Here is a 21,104-nt window from a genome sequence, read left to right on the forward strand (position 1 = left end):
GAGACAGAACATAACATTGTGAATCCCATAAGCCATTATTACTTTTTATTTTACTCTATTTGGCTTGTGGCAAAATCTTAAGATTCTGTGAGGGTGGAGCCCATTGGTTTTGGGGGGCACTGATGAAGAACAGTGTTAAGATACCTTCACAGGTCTTCCACTTCCTCAATGTAGTTGACTAGATATGCTGATAGGCCCTCCCTCCAAGATCTGAATCAATATACTATGAAAGTACCACAAAAATCCTCTTAAATGAACAGCTGCACATGCAAGAAAGAAAAATAGCCAAGCACCAAACATAGAGAAAAAGAAAAATAGACATGTTTTAACTAGTGCTAGGGCTTCCTTGAGGCCATCTGCCAATAGAAGGAGCCCAAACCCTTGGGTTTTAAGGTGCTAAAGGCCATGGAAGTAAACTTCTTGCTCCCTATGCAGTAGCTAAGGAAATGCCACCCCACCAGCACAATGTTGGGATCCTCGAAAGGTAGACTGCTCATTTTAAAAATAGACTAGAAAAGCAAAATTCACCTGCCTGGGTTAGGAGCGTGGCCTTGGCTCTGGGTGGGCAAAAATTTTCCCTGAGAATTACAACCATCCTGTCCTCGCTCAGGTTTGGGGTTTGAATTTATACCATCTATGTGGTCCAGGAACTTCCAACTGAAAGGTAAAGTGGTCCATTGATAGCACCCTATGGAACTTGGTAAAAAAAAAAAAAAAGAACTCCTCTCTGGTAGAATGTACCAGCAGTCCAGATTCTTCAGGTTCCAACAGAAAAAGGTCAACCAAATATGAGCTCACATCCCCAAATGTCAAAATACAGACACAGTCATAAGCAATTTATAAGCTCATTCATTTTTTTCATGAACTATTCTTAAAGACCTACTCAATGCAAAACTCTGAAAGTAGGTAATGAAAAGGAGAAAAAGAAATTAGGTCACATATATTAATATGTAGATGGGCTCATGTCATAAAAGACAATGCATATAATAACATTAAATATCCAAAATGAGTAATACAGTTCAAAACAACACTGGAAGTTCAGAAAAATAGGGACCCAGAAAGTCTGGAAAGTTTAGAGAGAATTGCATGGTATCAGTCTGGATATTGAAACACTCAAACCTTTCAACATACTGTATTCAGTATGCATATATTCAGTGCTCTCTAGATGTGCCAAACACTGTGTTAGACACTGGGTGATGGAAAGATAAACGAGACCATTTACCTTCTCTCTGAGACCTTATGGTCTAGTGGAGAGACAGGCCCATAATGAGGTGACTCGAATCCAATGTGGTGAAGGCAATATAGGATAAACGCACAGAACCTGATGAGTTTTAGATAGGCAGAGGGCATTCTGAAAAGCATTCTGACTGTTCAAACCTGTGTGGGCAAAGATTTGGAGTCATGAATGGTGACGTTTTGGCTAGCATGTATGCAGATGTGGGCTTATGACTAGACTGGAAGCATTTTAAAAAATCACATTAAAAAATGAGTGTGGCATATTCCTGGGAAAAGGTTGGATGAGGGTATCCATAGTGGATCATTTTAACAAAATCTCTGCTACAGATATTCATGTTGTGACTCAATTCTTCCAATGATTTTGTTTTAGCCAAAGAAGTTAATGGAAAGCAAGCATGCTACAAATTCAATTTCATGGCAAACTCAGCTTTCTTGTGTCCAAAACATATTGACGTGTCCTGTCACTTTACCAATGACGCTGATAATTCGGTCCACAGTCCATCTATGAAGCTTCATCTGGTGCCTGGTGAGAATGTTTTCAATCCTTTAAAAATGTTGTAATAATGAGCAGGAATTTATTTACTCATTCACTCCCTTGTTCACCTATTCAAAATATATATTCAGCACCTTCATGCAGTATACATAAAGCTAAGCATGAGGATTTGAAAAGAAATAAGCCATGTTTCCTGTCCTCAAGCTAGGGGAGAGATAGGTGTGATAAAGAACGTTATCACATATGGTGGTGTAAGTGCTAAACTTTGTGGGTGGCCAGAATAGGCTGCCTGGTTTTACACTGAGGGTTATAGATAGGTGGGGAGGAAGTGACCAAGAAAGCCTTGCAGATGAAGTCATAATTCAACTGAGTCCAGGAGGCTATGCATTGCACCAGGTGGATAGGAGTGGGCAGTGTCTGTGTGGAGCTAAGACCCCTTTGAGGTTTCAGCAAAGGAAAGATATCCCTACTAGTACTGTCTTCCTAAGACTGGGCTACATGAAAAGATTCGATTGGAAAATAGGTAGGTAACTGTCTTTCCCATCCTTTGTTCTCACTCGGTCAATACCCCCTCACTTAATATTTGCAGTGTAAAAGGTCATGATTTGTGGAACCATTTCATAATAGTCTGTGCCTAAGAGCTGTCCTCTGTAGCAACAGAGGAACAAGTGGATAACTGATGGGCCTGGGCTTGCTGCCCGAGCCATTCCCTTCCCCAGAAATCTCTGTAGCAGGACCCCAAATGTGAGAAGAATCCGTGTCTTGATTACCAAGTTCATTTGAGTTCTGTGAGTGATTTGTGGTTATTCTCACATGTGTTGCTGCTGAGTCCTGGGACCAAAGCAGGAAGCAACTTGAGTCCCCTGTCTCTCTGATGTCACAGTCCCCTGACCCTTCCGAGCACACCTCTTCCAGGGGTGGCCGAAGTCTCTTGCTCACTCCCAGATCTCACTCCCAGTTTAGCACTGACCTCAGCCTGGTTTCTTCACTTATCTTTGTTCTTCATCTCTTTCTTCATACCCAGTCTGATATCACTTTCTTTCTTGAGTAGAATGTTGCTCATGTACTTCATTATTTTAAATATTTTATGTATTTATTTTCAGAGAGAGGGGAAGGGAAGGGGAAAGAGAGGGAGAGAAACATCAATGTGCGGTTGCCTCTCATGTGTCCCCCCACTGGAAACTGGCCTGCAACCCAAGCAGGTGCCCTGACTGGGAATCAAACCTCGATCCTTTGCTTCACAGGCCTGCGCTCAATCCACTGAGCTACATCAGGCAGGGCATGTACTTCATAATTTTATACGATGGTTGTGAACTCCGTTAGTGATAAATTTAAAAGTTGGTGAGACAAAGATCTGCTCGTTAGAGAATCAGGGTCCCCTGGAGCCTGATGAAAGATTCTGTGACAAATGCTATTTTCCCAGTCATGTCTGGTCTTGAGTAGAAGTGAAATAAAGTCACCCTATGGGAGACCAGCAGAAACAAATTCTCACAAATATTGCCAAAGTATTCAGGCCAGGGGGCCTGGAATATTTATTACTAACTATATCCTTGGATCAAGCACATGCTTCGCAACCTTGGTTGCATGTTGTAATTATGGGGAAACTTTGAAAACTGCTGATGCCTGCATTCCAGCCCAAGAGGTTCAGATTTCCTCATTCCAGGGAGCCTGAAGTGAGCCTGAACGTGGGTCTCGTCTCAGGCCCTGGGTGATTCTAACAGGCCAGAGTTGAGAATCCCTTGAATGAAGCATTATGTCCCCAAGACTCCTGGAAACCTGAATATCACTTTTTTGGGCAAGCGCATATTAAGCTCATTATTTTCCATGGCTTAGATATTCCAGCCAGCAGAGAGAAGATTCTTGGGGGTTGGAGGTGAGATATAAATTCGGTTAGAAAAAGCAAGTCTAGATTAAAGTCAGATATGTATGGAAAGCACCAAGAGGCTTTGGAGAACCAGGGGCAAAAATGAAGAAATCAGCTACCTCCAGAATGCTCACTGAAAACAAAGGGAAAGATGAGTTCAGACATCAAAATTCTATCTAAGCCAGACCCTGTTTTCACTGCCTTTTTTCCTCTTCTCACTTATCCTTTTTGTTTCCATGTTTCCAATGCAGGAGAGAACATCACATGCCAAGATCCAGACATAGGTTCTGGGGAGCCTGGAAAAATCATTCATAAACTCTGCCAGTTCTCACACCTGCCCAGCAGCCCTGGAAGTCCCATGGGTGGGATCATGACTTACAAATGTGTAGGCTCCCAATGGCAGCTGAAGAGAAATGACTGCATCTCTGCACCGATAAACAGTCTGCTCCAGCAGGCCAAGGTGATCCTTCAACCTTTGACTCTGTGCTCTTGGTGGGGTAATCTGTCTAGCTTACCTTATTTCTCAGCACTTAGGAAAATGGGCCTTGGGCTGGTTTGTGTTGCTCTCAAAATTACTTTTATCTATTTCCAAAGAGAACACATTACTAGAAACGCTTTAAAAAATCACTTAAATACAAATATGATGACAACAAAATATGTGTTCTGCTGTAAAATCAGCTGTATACCTGATTTGCTCTGTTTTCTCAGTATCTTGTATCCATTCCTTATAAGAGGCAGGTAGTATCATCCTCTCTACCTGCTCTCCTTAGAATAATTTTCACATCCAGCATATAGCTCTATTCTTCTCAGAAAGAGAAGCAACATAAAAAATAAAGTTCAGTGCAAAAAAGAAGTTGGGCTTTAAGCTTTTACAGTCTGAGATTTCCTTCATCCTTAGAGGTAACCTTACAGAAGAAGGGACTTGCTGCCTCTCTTACCTGGAATAGAGGTTACTGCTATGTGGTCAGGGAAAATTCCTTTCTTTCCACCAAGATAGGTAAATGCTACCTCATACTTAAGTCATATAAAGTTAGAAACTCCTAGAATTCCATGTGTTACAATAAATACATACTGATAAGGCAACTAGTGGGGTTATAACAGCTGGTGACATCTTCCAACTAGTTCCGAAACCTCTCATCCTTGGAGAAGGAACTGAGGAATAGGAGTGATATTGAATCTGTGTCTTATCTAGTTTTCTTCTGTCTCTCTTCTTGTCTCATAACCACTTCATTAAAAATACCTATGTGCAACGCATTATTTATTATAGGTGTTATCAGGGTAAAGAGGCCAAATCTGATTTGATAGAAAATGTAGATATTAAATATACATTAATTTTGGCTAGGATAATCAGGAAGTTCTGCTTAAAAAACATGGCATCTGCATGTGCCATGATGGACAAAACATTAAAGATATAAATTATCCTAATTGAGAAAGATAGAAATTGTAATTTGAACTCAGTGGTGGGCCATGGTCACAAGTCTAAATACCTATATACATTTTCTTTCAAAAATTTATTTATTTATTTTTAGACAGAGGGGTAGGGAAGGAGAGAAATATCAATGTGTGGCTGCCTCCCATGTGCCCCTACTGGGGACCTAGCCCACACCCAAGGCCTGTGCCGTGACTGGGAATCGAACCAGTGACCCTCTGGTTCTGTGTGACTCAGTCCACTGAGCCATACACCTACATATATTTTCAATGGAAGAGAGGCATGGTGGCCTATTATGCTCCATTTGATTTATCCATTCAACATATACTATTGAACACTTACTATGTGCCAAATTAGATGACGTGTACTATGTTAGGTATTATGGGGTATGAGAAAGTAGGAGGAAATATAACACATGGTTCCCATTATGAAGGGACTTATCATTTAATTTCAGACATTTAAATTAGGACACAAGATGACACTGGTAGAAATATTATAGATGTGAAGTATACTAGATAAAATGAATACTTAGGCATTCAGAGGAATAAATTCCCTTGGGTTGGAACACTCATCAAAGTTCTTCATAGAGAAGACTGAACTTGAGTTTGTTCTTTAATTTTAGCCACGAGTTAGAAAACACAAGTGTGATCATTATAGGTAGGATGACAATATCACGTATCATTAAAACCAAGATACTTTACGGCAATAAAAGAGGGTACTGTTAATAATTACACAGGGGCAGAAGATATATGCCAGAACTGTCCCAGGAAAATTGGGATGGACAGTCACCCTAATGCACAACAAAATAAACAATAATAAAGAGGTAAAAGTAGCAAACATGCTTCCATACAGAGCACTCAAGTATCAGTTTTATTAAACTTCAATCTAATTCTCCGGCAATCACATCTAATTTTCCTTTGTAGAAAAGAAATTAGTCATTATGTTGATATATGTTTTTCTGTTTTCCTATGAGTGAGCTATTATGTAGTATTACATTATGAAGGGCATACACAGTTTAATAGAAAAGTAAGTTATTTTATGGGATATACTTATGGACATGGATAAAGGCAGGAGACTACAGATATGAAAGATTTTGTCATGGATGGATCAGCAGGATTTGATGACTGGACTGATTGGCAAGTTTTTTCATTGTGTTGGCTTTTGTGTTACTAGGCTTTGATCAAGAGCCCCTGTCAGGACAAGAAGCTGCCTACATACTTGAAGAATCTTTCTGATAGCACAGAGAAAGTGGTGCATGAAGTCAGTTTATATCCTGGGAACCTGGGAGCCATTATTAACATCCTTGATTTATTCTCAACAATTCCAGGCCAAGTGAATTCAGAAATGATGAAGGTGAGTTTGTTTAAGACTCACAGGAGTTTGGGGGTCTCATTTTTTCACCCGTCAGGACCTGCGTTCAAGGAAGATAGCACCTCCCCAATATAGCTTCCTCTCTGTCATTTCCAGAGCAATGCCCTAGGTATGAGTCACAGAACATGATTTGCCATCTATGGCTTTTAGAATGTCAGGGAGTGTTTCCAATAGTCATTTGGGGGCCTTAAAGAGGTTTCTTTAGTGAGTCTCTGCTTTAGTTTCTTCATCAAAGTAGAATGAATTGTTATCTTCTTTCTAGGAAAAGTAGAAAGTAAAGGTTTTCTGAATAGGATTCTCAGTAGTCTGACACTAAACATGAAATTTGAAACAGTCAAGGCTCTGGAAGGAAAGAGAATTTGCCTGCAAAAATACCGATGAAGAGAGTTTAATAAAAGGATGTGTAAAGACATAAAGCCGGTATTAAAAAAAAATAGATGGTGAGGCATTCAGAGACCAGAAAATTTAGGACCCGTTACTACCCCTGGGACTAAAGAGAAAGGGAGAGGAAATAGTGCCCCTAGAGCTGACTGGAAGCTGAATCCTCGGAGGAGGGATCATAGCTATTGCCAAAGATGTGCTCAGAGAGTGTAGATGAGGGAGTAGGGTATGGTGGGTAGTAGAAAAATATATTTCACCTTTTTTCTTCTCCCACCATCCCATCTCCTGTCAATGTTTTCTATTGGCCAAACACAACCAGAGGCCAACTGGCAAACAGTTTGGGGAATAAGAGTCTAAGGATGTTATATAGATTTCCTACGGCTGCTATAACAGGCTGGGTGACTGACAATGACAGAAATTTATTTTCTGCAGCTCTCAAAGCTAGAAGTCCAAATTCAAGGTGTCTGCCAGGTCATTCTTCCTCAGAAGGCTCCAGGAGAGACTCTCTCCTTGCCTCTTCCAGATTCTGGTAGCTCCAGGCTTTCTTTGGCTTATGGCTGCCTCATTCCAATCTCCAACATTGTCTTCACAAGGCCTTCTCTGCTTCATTTACCTTCTCCTTTTCTATCTCTTATAAGGATACTTATTATTGGATTCAGGGCTCACCTATGTGATCTGAGATGGTTTCCTTCACAATCCTTAACATAATTACCTCTGCAAAGACCCTTCCCCCAAGTAAGTTTACATTCACAGGGTCTGTGCATAGAACATGCCATTTTGGGGAGCCACCATTCAAGTAACTACAGGGCTCAGAGTTTCAGAGAACAAAACAAGGTAAAAAAGGGTAGAGAAATTATAACAATGGAAGGCACAAATGGAAAATGACAAGCCCAAGTTTATGAGAGAAATAATCAAAATGTTTAGCAAAAAGGAAAGATGCTTTTGACAATAATGGCATTGCTCATTTAAGGTTCGGTATTTGAGAGGGTCTTCTGTGACTACCTTGTGGATGAAGTACCAGCCACCAAAAAGCCTTTACAAGCTTGGGGTTAAAAATAAAATAAAACAATTGATGAAGATCTTAGCCAGCCTGCTGAATTGGCCTTAGTGAGTGATTGTGGGTGGTTTTCACTGTCACTATTGCTAAGCGTCTAACAAAGTCTCACTGTCTTGGGGACCTACCCATCCTCTGCTAACCCCCTGCTATAAGCTGGTGGGTCCCAGGTCTTCACAGCCTGGGATGCCTCCTTTTTCTCTTCTCTTTTCCTCTTACATGTACCCACTCAACCAGTTTCCAGGGAGTTATTGTTTTTCTCTTTTATGATAAAAAATTTTTGTTTGGATTGATCCCATGTTATGTCAATTACAGCACATTCTCTCTACGGTTAACGTCATCCTCAACAAGCCTGTCCTGAATACATGGAAGGTGTTACAACAGCAACAGACCAATCACAGCTCACAGCTACTGGATTCAATGGAAAGGTTTTCCCAAGCATTACAGTCAGAAGACAGCACCGATTTGTCCTTCTGCCAATCTAATGTGCAGATGAAGACCATGGTCATAAAATCTGGCACCCCAAAACCCTACAAGCAGATCTTCCTTTTCCCAGACTATGACCTCGGGGGTAATGTGGCTATTGATGAGTACCATCTGGGACACCTGCAGCCAGGTGCATCTATTGTCACCATGGCATTCCCAACTCTCAAAACCATACTTGCCCAGAATGCTCAGAGAAATTCTGCAAACAGCCTAGTGATGACTACCACTGTCAGCCACAAAATAACCATGCCTTTCAGGATTTCAATGACTTTTAAGAACAACAAATCCTTAGGTGGGAAACCACAGTGTGTCTTCTGGAACTTCACCCTTGCCAACCACACAGGAGGGTGGGATAGCAGTGGGTGCTATACAAAAGTTGATGGGGACAGTGTCTTATGCAGCTGTGACCACATAACGTCATTCTCCATCCTCATGTCTCCTGATACCCCAGACCCTGATTCTCTCCTGAAAATACTGCTGGATATTATTTCCTACATTGGGTTATGCTTTTCCATCCTGAGCTTAGCAGCCTGTCTAGTTGTGGAAGCTGTGGTGTGGAAGTCAGTGACCAAGAATCGAACTTCCTATATGCGTCACATCTGCATAGTGAACATTGCTGCCTCCCTTCTGGTTGCTGACATTTGGTTCATTGTGGCCTCCACCATCCGGGACCATCACTATGTACTCAATGAGACAGCCTGCGTGGCCGCCACCTTCTTCATCCACTTCTTCTACCTCAGTGTCTTTTTCTGGATGCTGACTCTGGGTCTCATGCTCTTCTACCGCCTGGTTTTCATCCTGCATGATGCCAGCAAGTCCTTTCAGAAGGCTATTGCTTTTTCCCTTGGTTACGGCTGCCCTCTCATCATCTCAGTCATCACAGTGGGGGTCACCCAGCCCCAGGAAGTCTACACAAGGAAGAATGCCTGTTGGCTCAACTGGGAGGACACCAAGGCCCTACTAGCCTTTGTCATCCCAGCACTGATCATCGTGGTGGTGAACATGACCATCACAGTTGTGGTCATCACCAAGATCCTGAGACCTTCCATTGGAGATAAGCCCAATAAGCAGGAGAAGAGCAGCCTATTTCAGATTAGCAAGAGCATTGGGGTCCTCACACCACTCTTGGGGCTCACCTGGGGTTTTGGTCTTGCCACTGTGTTCCAGGGAAGCAATGCTGTGTTCCATATTGTATTTACCCTCCTCAATGCCTTCCAGGTAAGTTCTGTAGTGCCAGTCTCGCAGGAAGTATCTATGTAGGTGGGACAAATTAATGATAGAAACACAAACAGGAGTGGGAATGGGGAAGGATTTTAGTTCAGAGGAGGACCTAGCCCTAAACAGCTGTAATCACAGGAACTCAGTGAGATAGAAAGGACACATTCCTCTGTTCCCATGGACTCTCACTCCCCTTATCACCTGCATCATAATTTAGTTGCACATGCAACTCTCTTCTAAAAGCCCTGATAATCCAACTAGGAGGAAAGTTCCTTCCCAACACAGAATTTGCTATTTACCCAACATTATCTTGATGCTACCTATTAAGCCAACTAATCTCTTAAGTTAATTTCCACAAGCATTAAATGAGCTCTGTCTCTGAGAGGTCAAGGACAGCATCTGTCTTATTCATCACTAGTGCCTAAATGTAACCTAGGTGCTCAATAACCATTGGATGAATGAAATTAATGCTATGCACCACATATTATGTTCTCTGAAAGCATTTGTTGAAGAATGAGAGGATGAATGTCCTATGTAAGGTGTGCATTCTGATGTATTACACTAAAATGGAAAAGGCTCCCTCTTTGCTCTCCTGTAGCACATAATGCATTACAACATAGGTCAATTTGTTAGAAAAGCTTTGGCCAAGGTACAGACAACAAGGCTTTGGAGCACAGGAAGGAAATGCTTAATTTTGATTTAACCGGTGGGCAGGCAGAAAACATGGGCCTCCTTGTGAGCTGGTGAGGAGGCAGGGGGTCTAGAGGTGAAACTGAGACATTCATAGCCCCCTGGATGCTCACAAACAGACCATGCAAATTCTAATTTCTGCTATTGGGCTCATGGCTCCAAATTATAGGGAGGGCCTGTGTCTAATGACATTTTTAATATGCTTTGACTAAACTGGACTGATTATTCCACCCCACGGTCCAGGTCCTCATCACAACTATATGAGGGCTACTCTAGGCACAAGAGGTGTGTCTGATAGCATAACCAGCAGGATCTCCACTTCACAACTGGGGGGAAATAAAGTAGTAGAAAATATCCTTATAACATTCAAACATTGAAAGTCCTTGGTGTGGACCTACTGCATCCCTTTTAATATTATCATCTGCTGGACTCATTCTATAGACACAGATGTGAGAAGAGGTAATACAAATTCATTGGCAGGTTAACAATACTTCCTTTTTGCTGGACAATAGAATATGACTAAATGTACTTCTGCCCAATTCTTTTTTCCAGGGATTATTCATTTTACTCTTTGGATGCCTCTGGGATCAGAAGGTAAGAACATGAGAGTTTTATGGTCCTAGAAAAGTGTGAAGTGCTTACAGCATGTTGAATTTATAACAGTTTTCTTTTTTAAACAACACAGGTACAGGAAGCTTTGCTGAAAAAGTTTTCACTGTCAAGATGGTCCTCACAGCACTCAAAGGTAACTATTCCCTTTGTAGAGACTTTTGAAAAACCTCTCTCTCTACACCAGTTTTAGCTTAGCTGATGCCAATGTTTTTGCTTCTCATCTGATCTGGCCTATTAAACACAGTTAATGGAATTGTTATTAAGATGTTGTACCTACTTCTGGTCGAGATGGAGGTGTTGGTAGACATGTTTTGCCTCCTTACACAACCACAAAAAGAATTGCAACCAAATCTGAAAACAAATAAAACCCAGAACTGTCAGAAAATCAAACTCTATGGAAGTTCAACAACCAAGGATTTAAAGAAGCTACATTCATCCAAATGGGTATGAGGGGTGGAGATACAGAGATGGAGCAGAGAGGTGAGGAAACGCAGTGTGGTGTGGAGAGACAGTGGCCCCTGTGGAACAGGCACAGGTGGTCCCACATTCACATGTGGTGGATAAAAATCAGGAGGGATACCTTGGGAGTGAGCAATCTCCAAGCCCCAGGCCAGACCACACCACCCAGGGTTCCAATGCTGGGAAGATAAATTCCCAAAACTTCTGACTGTAAAAACCAGTGGGGGCTGGAGTGGTGGAAGAAACTGCTGGATTTCCAGGCAACTCCACTTAAAGGGCCCACACAGTCTTAAAACATAAGCAAACTGGCCCACACTGAGATTCAACACCAGGGCAACAGCTGGAAGGGCGCCAGATGCATATGGGGAGTCAGTGAAGTGACTGAAAATAGGTCGAGTGCTGAGAAACCACCCAGAAGGCAGGCAACAGCACAGTCCCCTCTCTGAGCCACAGAGCCACAAATTGCTGAAGCATATTGCCCTGCCCTTGAGATTAGCAAGGGCTCCGCCCCACACAATGTACAGGTGCCTTTAACAAGGAGTCAAAGCAGCTCTACCTAACGCACAGAAGCAAATACAGGGAGGCTGTCAAATTGAGGAGACAAAGAAATATGGCCCAAATGAAAGAACAGAACAAAACCCAGAAAAAAACCTAAATGAAATGGAGATAGCCAACCTATCAGATGCAGAGGAATCAAGGATGCCAGAAGGGGAAGAGGTCCCCAAATCTTTAAACAGAGTCAAAAAGCACAGACAATGTCAACTGGAGGTTAATACAAAATTTCAGTGAGAAATAAACAAAAGTTTTCTGATGAAACACAAGGCAGTAGAGAACACAATATGAGAAATAATAATAAATAGACTTTCCTGTAGTTCATTTTGGAAAATAACTATTGCACTCAAACATATTTCACTGTATTCACATGCCGGAAGATACTAAACTCTATAATGGTAAAAAGATATTTGAAAGTTATTTTCCTAATACTGATGATGAGATTCCAGTGTTTCAAGGTGCTCCTCCTTGATTTGTTTGAAGTAGAAATTCATGCTTGTCCAGGCTCTCACCTTGAAGTGTGATGAGACATAGTCAGGCAGTGACCACTAGGGGGCAGCAAATAAAATCCTACTAGAGATAAAGCAGGGACTTGTCTAACAGTTTGGCACTTAAACGTCCTTTTTTTCCTCTTTTGTAGTCAACATCCCTAGGTTCGTCTACCCCCGTATTTTCCATGAGTTCTCCAATATCAAGAAGATTTAACAATTTGTTTGGAAAAACAGGTATGTAGTGACTACTAGGCACTCCCTGTGTTGACCCAAGCAAATTGCCCCGATGGGAAGTCTAAAAACCATACTTTCCCAGTCAGTCCCCACTTGATGGCCTCATTGGGGGAAGAGGTTAAATGCAGGAACTCGCTTATATTTTTCCAAATCACCAAGAGGCTGGTACAGAGGGTAACTGCCTTCAGTAGACAACTAATAACTTATGAAGAAGATTTAGAGAATCTAGGAAAGCCTGCAGTGAGCTGTCTGTCAGCCATTAAAATGGAAACTGGAAACTGCTGGCCTTGTCAAACACAGAGCTCTTTCTGTTCATGTGAAATATGACTAAGGGGGCATACTTCTGGGTTATAGTTCAGCAAAGAATATGTTTATAAGAGCAAACTAGGAGCATGCTCTGGGTTGTTTTCCTCCCCTTGTTTTCTTTCCTTTTTCATTTTTTGGAGAGTGCTTGTTTTACATATTGACATTTCTAAAATTATGCATACATATATGGGGGATCACCCAAGTTAGCTATTCTATCAGAAACATGGACAGTTAAAATGCCCACCTTGGACGTACAAAATGAATGACATTAATGGCTTCGGGTAATGGGTCTCAGCCATCCTGGCAGGTCAAAACCCCCGTTCCACTGCAGCCACTGTCAGCTCCAGGAAAATAAGCTCCACAATTCTTTTCAGCCTCTTGAAACCCAATAGATCTCACAAATGTGGAATCTAGAAATGTGTCAATGTTCTGGACCAAAGCTTTTAAAAACGCCTCTTTGTCGTCAAAACTCCAGAGGACGTGGAGTTTTGGGCTTCAGTCTGAGGCATTACACTGGAGGACATGGCTTTTGATTTTGAAAGTCACTCATTGGACCTGTTGTGTAATGATGAGGTCCTCAGGGTGTATTAGATCTATTACACTTGAGCATCACTATCACTGGGATGTATTTGCCATTTGCGTTAAAGCGAAAATAGTGAAAAATCTATGAAATGATTAGACGCATTACACGAAGCCAAGAAAAGGTGTCCATTGTTTCTGAATCACTCAGGTATGAGTTAGAGTTGGGGCTCTGTTTCCTACGTCCCAGGGCCTGAAATTCCTGGTCATTGCCACCTGGTAGCCTCTCGGGCTCATCCATGCGGCTCCACGCTGGCCCATTTGAGAGTTCCATAATCACTGTCGCTTTGGTTTATGTTGTCAGCAGCCCCCCGGGGCCCCCCAGGCAATGATGGAAACCTTGTTAGCAGTGGCAGTTCACCAATCTGATGGTAGGGTGGCCACTGTGTCCCTTCCCTTGCTCGACACACATCCCCTACTGTGCCTGTGCTCAGTCCCCACCTTCCCGCTGGTTCAGCCCGTGGGGCGGCCCCGGGGCTGCCCTCCCCAGCACCCTGGCTCTCAGCACTTTTGTTGGCATCCCCTGACTTCCGCTTTACTTCTGCTTCTGCCTCTTCTTTCCCTGTCGTTTTCTCCTTTCTTTCCATCTCTCTGTTTCCCCCCTCGCCTTCAGCTCAGCTTCCAGGCCCTTCCCAAGAGCTTCCCCAAGTCACCGCAACCCAAGGGGACCAGAGAGGCTCCCTCGTGTGGATGTCCTCAGACCCATGCATGTGGTGGCATGTGGAGTGCTGTCCATGTTGAGATCCCTCTGTCCTTTGTAGAAATCTGGCTGCTGGTTTGATGGGAAGTAGTTAGTGCTTGTCTTGTCGGCTGCCACGCATGCTTGAGGACAGCTTTGTTTGTTCTCCGGCACCTGTGGGTCTCGGGCGGAGGGCAGGCATGGGTTTGACTTTGGGCATGGCAAGCTTACCTGGCTCTTGGACTAGAGCTCCTAGATCTTTAAGGGAGGTTCACACTCGGTGAGCATGCAGGCTGGTCCTTCAGGCTAAGCTGCCCTTCTGTTTTGCAGGAACGTACAATGTTTCTACCCCAGAAACAACCAGCACATCCATGGAAAACACGTCCAGTGCTTATTCGTTGCTCAACTAAGAACAGGAAAACCCGACCCATGTGACTCTTGGGAGGCAGTGGATGTGCTGTGAAAAAGAGATCCTGTCAAAGCCCTGGGTGAAATACTCCCACAGCCTCCTGGGAGGGATGCTGAAGAGACTTTTTCACTAGGAAAGAGGCTTTCTGTTGTAAAGATAGACTAAAAGTTATTGTTCCATTTATTTTGCTACCCTACCCCCACCCTTTGTGTGATACCCAATGTGTATAGTATTTAAGTGAAACTCCAGTTCCCCAAGGTCCCACTTATCTGTCTATATTGTAAAATAGAATTTCAAAGAGACATTTCACTTTCCACATGCTGGGCACAAGGACAAGCTTTGTTTAAAATTATAAGTAAAAGGCTAGTACTTAGGAAATATTCAGTGAATTCAAGAAGGAAGGAAAGGAAGGAAGGGAAGAGGGAAGGGAAAAATAGAGGAAAACAGCATTAAGGACCACACTTTAAGATTTCCGTGTTCATGATCTAATTACTCAGATAATGCAACATTGAGAATCAAAAAGTGGCTCAAAAATAGCAACAGAAAGTAAGCCATGGGGAAAGTTCAGTATCTTCCTGGTATTTTCTCAGCAAAGAAAGGGGGGGAAATCAGTGAAAAAAATAGGGAGAAAATGACATCATCAGGATGCTTTAAGGTGGGTAATAATATTTACAAGAAATGCATGTAAGGAGACATGTTTCTGCTGATGTTAAACACACACACATATTTTTAGCATTTAAGGTGTGAGCTAAGTAGGGTGAATATGCAGAGGGAGTGTGATAACCACCCTTTATCAGATCCAAGCCCATCCAACTGCTGGTTACCTTTTGAGAGTTTATCAGAAAAGCCTTATGTTTTGCTTTGTTCCATGTTTGGAAAGCAAAAAAAATACATTTTTAAAATATCTATTAATGGTCAAATGTGATGTATCACACTGAAAGCAGATCCCAGCTGTCTCTATTATATGCAACAGGTTTAACCAGGTACTTCTCTGTGCGTTATAGAATGGACTTAAACGATTTGTGGCATTGTCTATTACTGTTGTTATCACTGTGAGGTTAGTGGGCCTCAGCATGTTGCAGAGCTCTCTGTGCATTAGCTCTTTCCATCTTTAAGTTCCCAGACCCATATACATTTAGCGTTTCATGCAGTCCAGCCTGTGTTGATTGCAGCCACTTGGAGATGTCCCAGAAGGCCGCGCCACAGTTGGCTCATCTCTGCTCACAGTGGCACTTTCCCCTGGTGAACAGATGGTGGAGGGCTTCCCAAGATTTTGATTATGTATGATTTATGTATATGTGCCTTTCATGCAATACAAATATTTATTAAAATTGCCTCCATATTAAAGTCGACCAGGTGCTGCAGTTACAGTGGCCATACGTTCCAAGCCAAAGTCATGACAAGACAATAAAAAGGGGGGGGAGGCACTCGGGAAGTGTACCTGGAGCATGCTCTGTAAGGACAGAGAGCCAACCCCTCAGGAAACTAGGACAAAAAAGGCTGAAATTCAACAATCATTAATTTATTGAAGGGGTTTTCTTTTAATATTTTAACTCTTTAAAAATATCTTCCTTTTATTTGTGATTCTAAATTCTACCCTGGCTTTCTTTTCTTCATGGGAAGTGGGGCAGGTGCAACATAGAAATATCAGTAATGCTTAGAGTGAATGAACTCTTTATTTCTGCAGTCCGAATGGCACAGGCGTAGACACTGACGCCCATGTTCCCCTGAAAATGGTCACTGCACTCTTCTGACCGAAGAGTGCATTATTTAAAGTCCCGGAAGGAAATGGTTGTCAAGCTATGAAGTTCTCCAGGGCATGACCACTTTGGGCAGCACTCAGTCCTGGGAACTTGGAGAACCCGCTGAAGTAGAATTAGACATCAGGGAAAGATGGGCTGTGCCCGACCCGGTTCCTGGGCTTGTCCCAGGGAGAACAGAGGAGGGCTACAGCACAACGTTAGCATGGCCAAGGAAAGCACAGGACTCAGGAGGAGGCTATGGTTGTCATGTTCAAAAACACAATGGGACAAAAAAACACTGAACTTCCACTCACTTCTGTAAGAGTCCTTTGGGAATCATTGTGTTTGGTGTTGGGAAAGGAACCCCTGCATGGCAGGAGCCTTCGGCAGAGTTCCACAGAGAGCGGGCCTGGCCCTCGGCCCGTGTTCGTTAATGGAGGCACGTTCCCTCACTATACACACACACGCACAGAGGCATGCGCTTGACTCCCACTTTACGAGCCACGCCACTGGACGCAAATTCCAGAAAAGCTATGAAAACAAAAAAGACTGGAGAAATGCTTGTTGGTTGCCTGCCCACCCGCAAGACACATAGTTCAACCTCTGCTCTTTGCCAAGTTTTCCCTAAACTGAGCAGCAGAGTTCAAAACCATAAGGGAGACCATCCATAAATCTGTAAATTTTATGAAAGCAGTAGCCCCTCTTGGCCCTGAGGTCACCAGTCCTCAATCAGCCACGGTTACACAGCCGCAGTGGCAGATTTCCGAGGGAAGGAGGCGGAAGGCAGAACACTGGCTCTCGGGTTGGTGCCAAGTGAGATGCATCATCTGCTTCGCTTATAAAGTGCCCCGTGCTTCCCCAGGGGTCTGACATCTCTCGGTGCGTAAAGTCAGTTCCATTGGGTAATATTTTCTTGCATGAAGGGACTATCCATTAAGTCAGTTTCTTGCAAAGGCACCTGTGCTAATGCTTCAAGAGGTTGTGAGGTTGAAGTGTCCACAAGTGAGCAGTTAATATGCAGAAATATTCTCTGGGAAGACTTTCAGTCCAGTGGGACATGTCAGCTCTTGAATGGGTCCTGTGTCTGCCATCCTATCCTCTTCCCTGCTTCTTACTGTTTGTATGGACAAAGAGGTTAGTAAAGATGCATGGATTTTTCGGGATGTAGGTTACTCAGGCCAAAAAACGAAAAAACACTGTGGGAAGTCACAGCCTTTGGTGGTTTGTGCAGAAAACTTCAGAGGGGTCTGTGTTAGGAAAGTTAAAGTTACATAGAGACGGGAGAGATTGTATCAGCCAGTAAGCGCAGAAGCAGGGGCGGAGTCACTCAGGGGAGTGGAACTGGAAGTCACAGTCATTGACAAGACGAGAGGAAACTCGGGGGGTGGCCATAGAAGACTGTGAAGGTGGAAAGCGTTTCACTTGTGACGGGTGATGCTAACATCCAACGGGGCTGCCGCGTCCCAGAATGCAAGCCCGTGGCCAACAGGAGCTGGGTTCCCCGAGTGCGCACAATCAAAGAGGGTTCTCTGGTGGGTATTTCTTTCTTACGTATTTTTAAAAGTCAGCGAAAATAGTGTCTCGTCATTTCAAAGATGTGTGCTTTGAAATGAGATGCTACCGGTTTCTAAAATTAGAATTTAGGATTTAAAATCATGTCTTAGTTTGCCAGTATACAACTATGTTTCTTTTCCATGTTTATAACAATAAAATATTTTATAAGATCTGGTAAAATATATAAATTGTCTGCTCTTCTGCAATCTGCTACTACTGCTGTCTCAGGCTTCCCCCATGTCAACCACAATTTCACTCCATAATCCAAACAGTGAGTGAATGGCCCCTTCCATTCTCCAGGCGTGCAGTGGGGCGGGATGGGGGCGGTGCCAGCTCACGGCTGAACTCAAGTGGCCAATGGCAGTGACGCCTCTCCTCACACCATCCACACTCCCACTCAGTACGTGGAGCCCAGAAGCTGGCAGAAGAGTTAAACAGGGGTCCTTGAAGTAAAGTTCACTTTCTGGGAAATAAACAAACAAATGTTCTGACAGTGTGCATGGCTTCGCTGGAACTCTTCTGGAGAGCTGGAGACAGAGCCCCGGGCGTTGTTAGCCACACACATGTCTGCAACGCGGCCTCACAGCTCCCGTAGTCGTTTCCTGGTGCCACGGAGCATGTCACCGCGGACTTAGAGGCTCAGAACCATGTTCACTCGTCGTGCAGTGTCTGAGGGTCAGCAGTCTGGGCGTGGCTTAACTGGCTCCTCTGCTCAGGTCAGGGTCTCACTCGGGGGGTCCTTCCCCAAGCTCACTGCTTTTTTGGCAGAATTTCATTCCTTCTGGTTGTGGGACTGAGGCCCTCAGCTCCCGGGGGTGTCTTGTCTCCTGCCATGGGTCCCTCCCCCAATATGACAGTTTGCTTCTTTCAAGTCAGTAGAAAAACTGCCAATTTGAATCCCCCTGACTTCCGTCATCTTTAATCTCTTCCTTCATCTCTCATCTCTAAGCTCTTTTAATTGGATTCAGCTGATTAGGTCAGGGCCGTCCCTTGTGATTAACACACAAAGTCAGGTAATTAGGGACCTTAACTGCATCTGCAAAATCCCTTCACCTGTGCCATTTAATGTACTCTGCTCCTGGGAGTGACCTCATAGTTGCAGGTCCTGCCCGAAGCCAAGGGGAGAAGATTATGCAAGGCAGTTCATCAGCTCATTTAAACAAACTGCAAACATAGGGACCCACCCCTGCTTTGCAGAACCTATGCAAGACATGAGCTGCGCATATGTGGCCAGTACACATTCCTTTATCCATGGTGGTGATCACACTTAGGGTCTCTCCGGCAGTATCTGTAATAAGGCTCTCACGCTGCGAATATTCTATCTGCTGAACCTGCAAATGGGAAGAACACACCTGCCCTACAGGGGTGGCATCCAGCTGCATGGAAATCCAGGGGGAGGGCACCATTTGGAAAAGCTGAAATGAAAAGCGGCACGGCAGCTCCGAGCTGACAGCCTTCCCCAGGGTGGCATGTGTCTGGAGTGCCAGGGAGAGTGAGCCCAGGGGCTAACAATGTGCCCTTGACACCGAGGCCAACAGATCGGAGACCTAAGCCCCAGGGTGTCCGGTTGGCCTCTGAGCTTTGGCGCACCTGACCTCCCAGTCCTTAAAAATAAAGCCAAAATGCCCCTCTCACATGGGGCACTTCTCCCCTCCAGACCTCTCATGAAATGCTGCCGCCTGCAGCCTGCAGCCTGCAGCCTGCAGCCTGCACTTCCCGCCCACACTGCGGAGTTTTCATACCTCAGTGAGCCCTGGAGCTCTAATGGGATTAAAACCCTGCCACCCTGTGTTTGCTTGGGTCACGGCCGCCTGTCTGGAGCTTTCTGCTCATTTGAGCTGGGGTTATTTTCTATGTCGTAATGGTATGTCATTAAGAAGGAAGATGTGTATTTTTGTTTTTGGAAGAATTGTTTCCCTGAAGTTTACACTTTTTCATACAAACAGGGAGGAAAGCACGCTTCCTCTGAGTGCTTTGTACGGAAGCGAATGCAGCTTTCCTTGAACTTTGGGTGAGGCCTGGGGAAATACCCTACCCAGTCGGACTGTAACGTGAGTCCCGTGTATTCTGATTGTTTTAGTAGTCACATTTTTAAACAAGTAGGTGGAATTCATTTTAATAATGCATTTTATTTAACCCAGTATATCCAAATCATTATTCCAAGAGGTGATTAACATGCACTTAACGGGATGCTTTACACGTTCTGGACATCAGGAGTGTACTTCACACTCACAAGGCACCGCGGCGGTCACAGCCTCATTCCCCCTGCTTCAGAGCCTCACGTGTCCAGGGGCCAGCGCATCAGGCAACACAGCTCAGAGCACAAACCAGACACAAAGGCTTCCTGCTACTCATTTCTGCTGCCTTCTGTGCCCTGGCAGCAGGGTAGGAAGATAAAATTAAAGCAAGGCCTGTACCGTGCCATCCGGGCTGGGGTGTGCGTGTTTTCTGTGCGTAGCAGCCCTGCCCTCTGAGGGGCCTAGAAGCACACAGACAGCGGCACTCCCTTGGAGGCTGCTGACACGCACGGGGCACTGGCCCCAGAGAATCACAGCCCCGCATCCTCCCCAGGAGGGAGAAGTGCCTGGGACCCGCCTCGGCTCTCTGTCCTGGGGGACCAGCGGGCTGTGTCATTCGTGTGGTGAGGCAGAAGGAACAAGGCTCCCGGATTGAGCAGTCGCCTTTCCTCACTCATCTGGGCCGTTCACGAAGCCCCTCTAGCCCTCGGGTGCTCACCTGAAAAATAAGGGTCATCTAATTACCCCTCAAGGGTTTTGTCAAGCTCAATAAGCATAGTTTATACAAATCTGTTTTGTAAACTATCAAGTATTGTGCAAACGAAAATTTATTTTCATATCTCTTCGAAAGTAGAGAGGTGACCCTGGGGGAGCTATGGGGAAGGGGCGTTAAGCCCCCACGACTCTAATGAGATCCCAAGGGTCATTTTAAGCTCTGATGGCCTCTTGGGGTCTCTAGAAGGGCCCTGGATCGGGGAGGGGTGGGACACTTCATCAAGTGCCCATAAGGGAATGAGGTAGTGCTGGAAAAATTATTGACTTTGAAGGCTCTCTTCAAGCTAATTCTGTATGTGATGAGATAACTTTTCCTACAAGGCCCCAAAGCACATCTGTAAATTGGCAGAGTTTTAATACTGTTACCCAAAGACTTACCTTCACCCAGGCCTTTGGTGCTTCCCAGAAGAGTCCAGCCCCTCTTCCTTGCCTCAGAATGCGGAGTCATGGGGCATGACTCAGCTTCTAGCTAC

The 21,104-nt window shown here is 44.2% G+C and overlaps 1 protein-coding gene across 4 annotated transcripts in view; it reads left to right on the plus strand.

Moving 5' to 3' along the window:
* The window catches only part of ADGRF5 (adhesion G protein-coupled receptor F5), a 98,583-nt gene extending 80,562 nt beyond the window's left edge, over positions 1-18,021 (plus strand). For 3 of the 4 annotated variants that reach the window (XM_037142558.2, XM_037142561.2, XM_053668281.1), the window contains 8 exons: positions 1,607-1,762; positions 3,845-4,053; positions 6,196-6,375; positions 8,144-9,532; positions 10,775-10,816; positions 10,908-10,967; positions 12,486-12,570; positions 14,465-18,021. In XM_037142558.2, the coding sequence (XP_036998453.2) occupies positions 1,607-1,762; positions 3,845-4,053; positions 6,196-6,375; positions 8,144-9,532; positions 10,775-10,816; positions 10,908-10,967; positions 12,486-12,570; positions 14,465-14,544 (2,201 nt within the window). In that variant the 3' untranslated portion in view covers positions 14,545-18,021. Of the gene's footprint in view, positions 1-1,606; positions 1,763-3,844; positions 4,054-6,195; positions 6,376-8,143; positions 9,533-10,774; positions 10,817-10,907; positions 10,968-12,485; positions 12,571-13,759; positions 13,827-14,464 lie in introns of all 4 variants that reach the window. The other variant, XM_053668280.1, reaches the window with a different exon arrangement.
* Positions 18,022-21,104: the final 3,083 nt, after the last annotated feature.

Source organism: Artibeus jamaicensis, unplaced genomic scaffold (assembly GCF_021234435.1).
Source record: "Artibeus jamaicensis isolate MK-2021 breed Jamaican fruit bat unplaced genomic scaffold, CSHL_Jam_final contig_484, whole genome shotgun sequence".
NCBI lineage: Eukaryota > Metazoa > Chordata > Mammalia > Chiroptera > Phyllostomidae > Artibeus > Artibeus jamaicensis.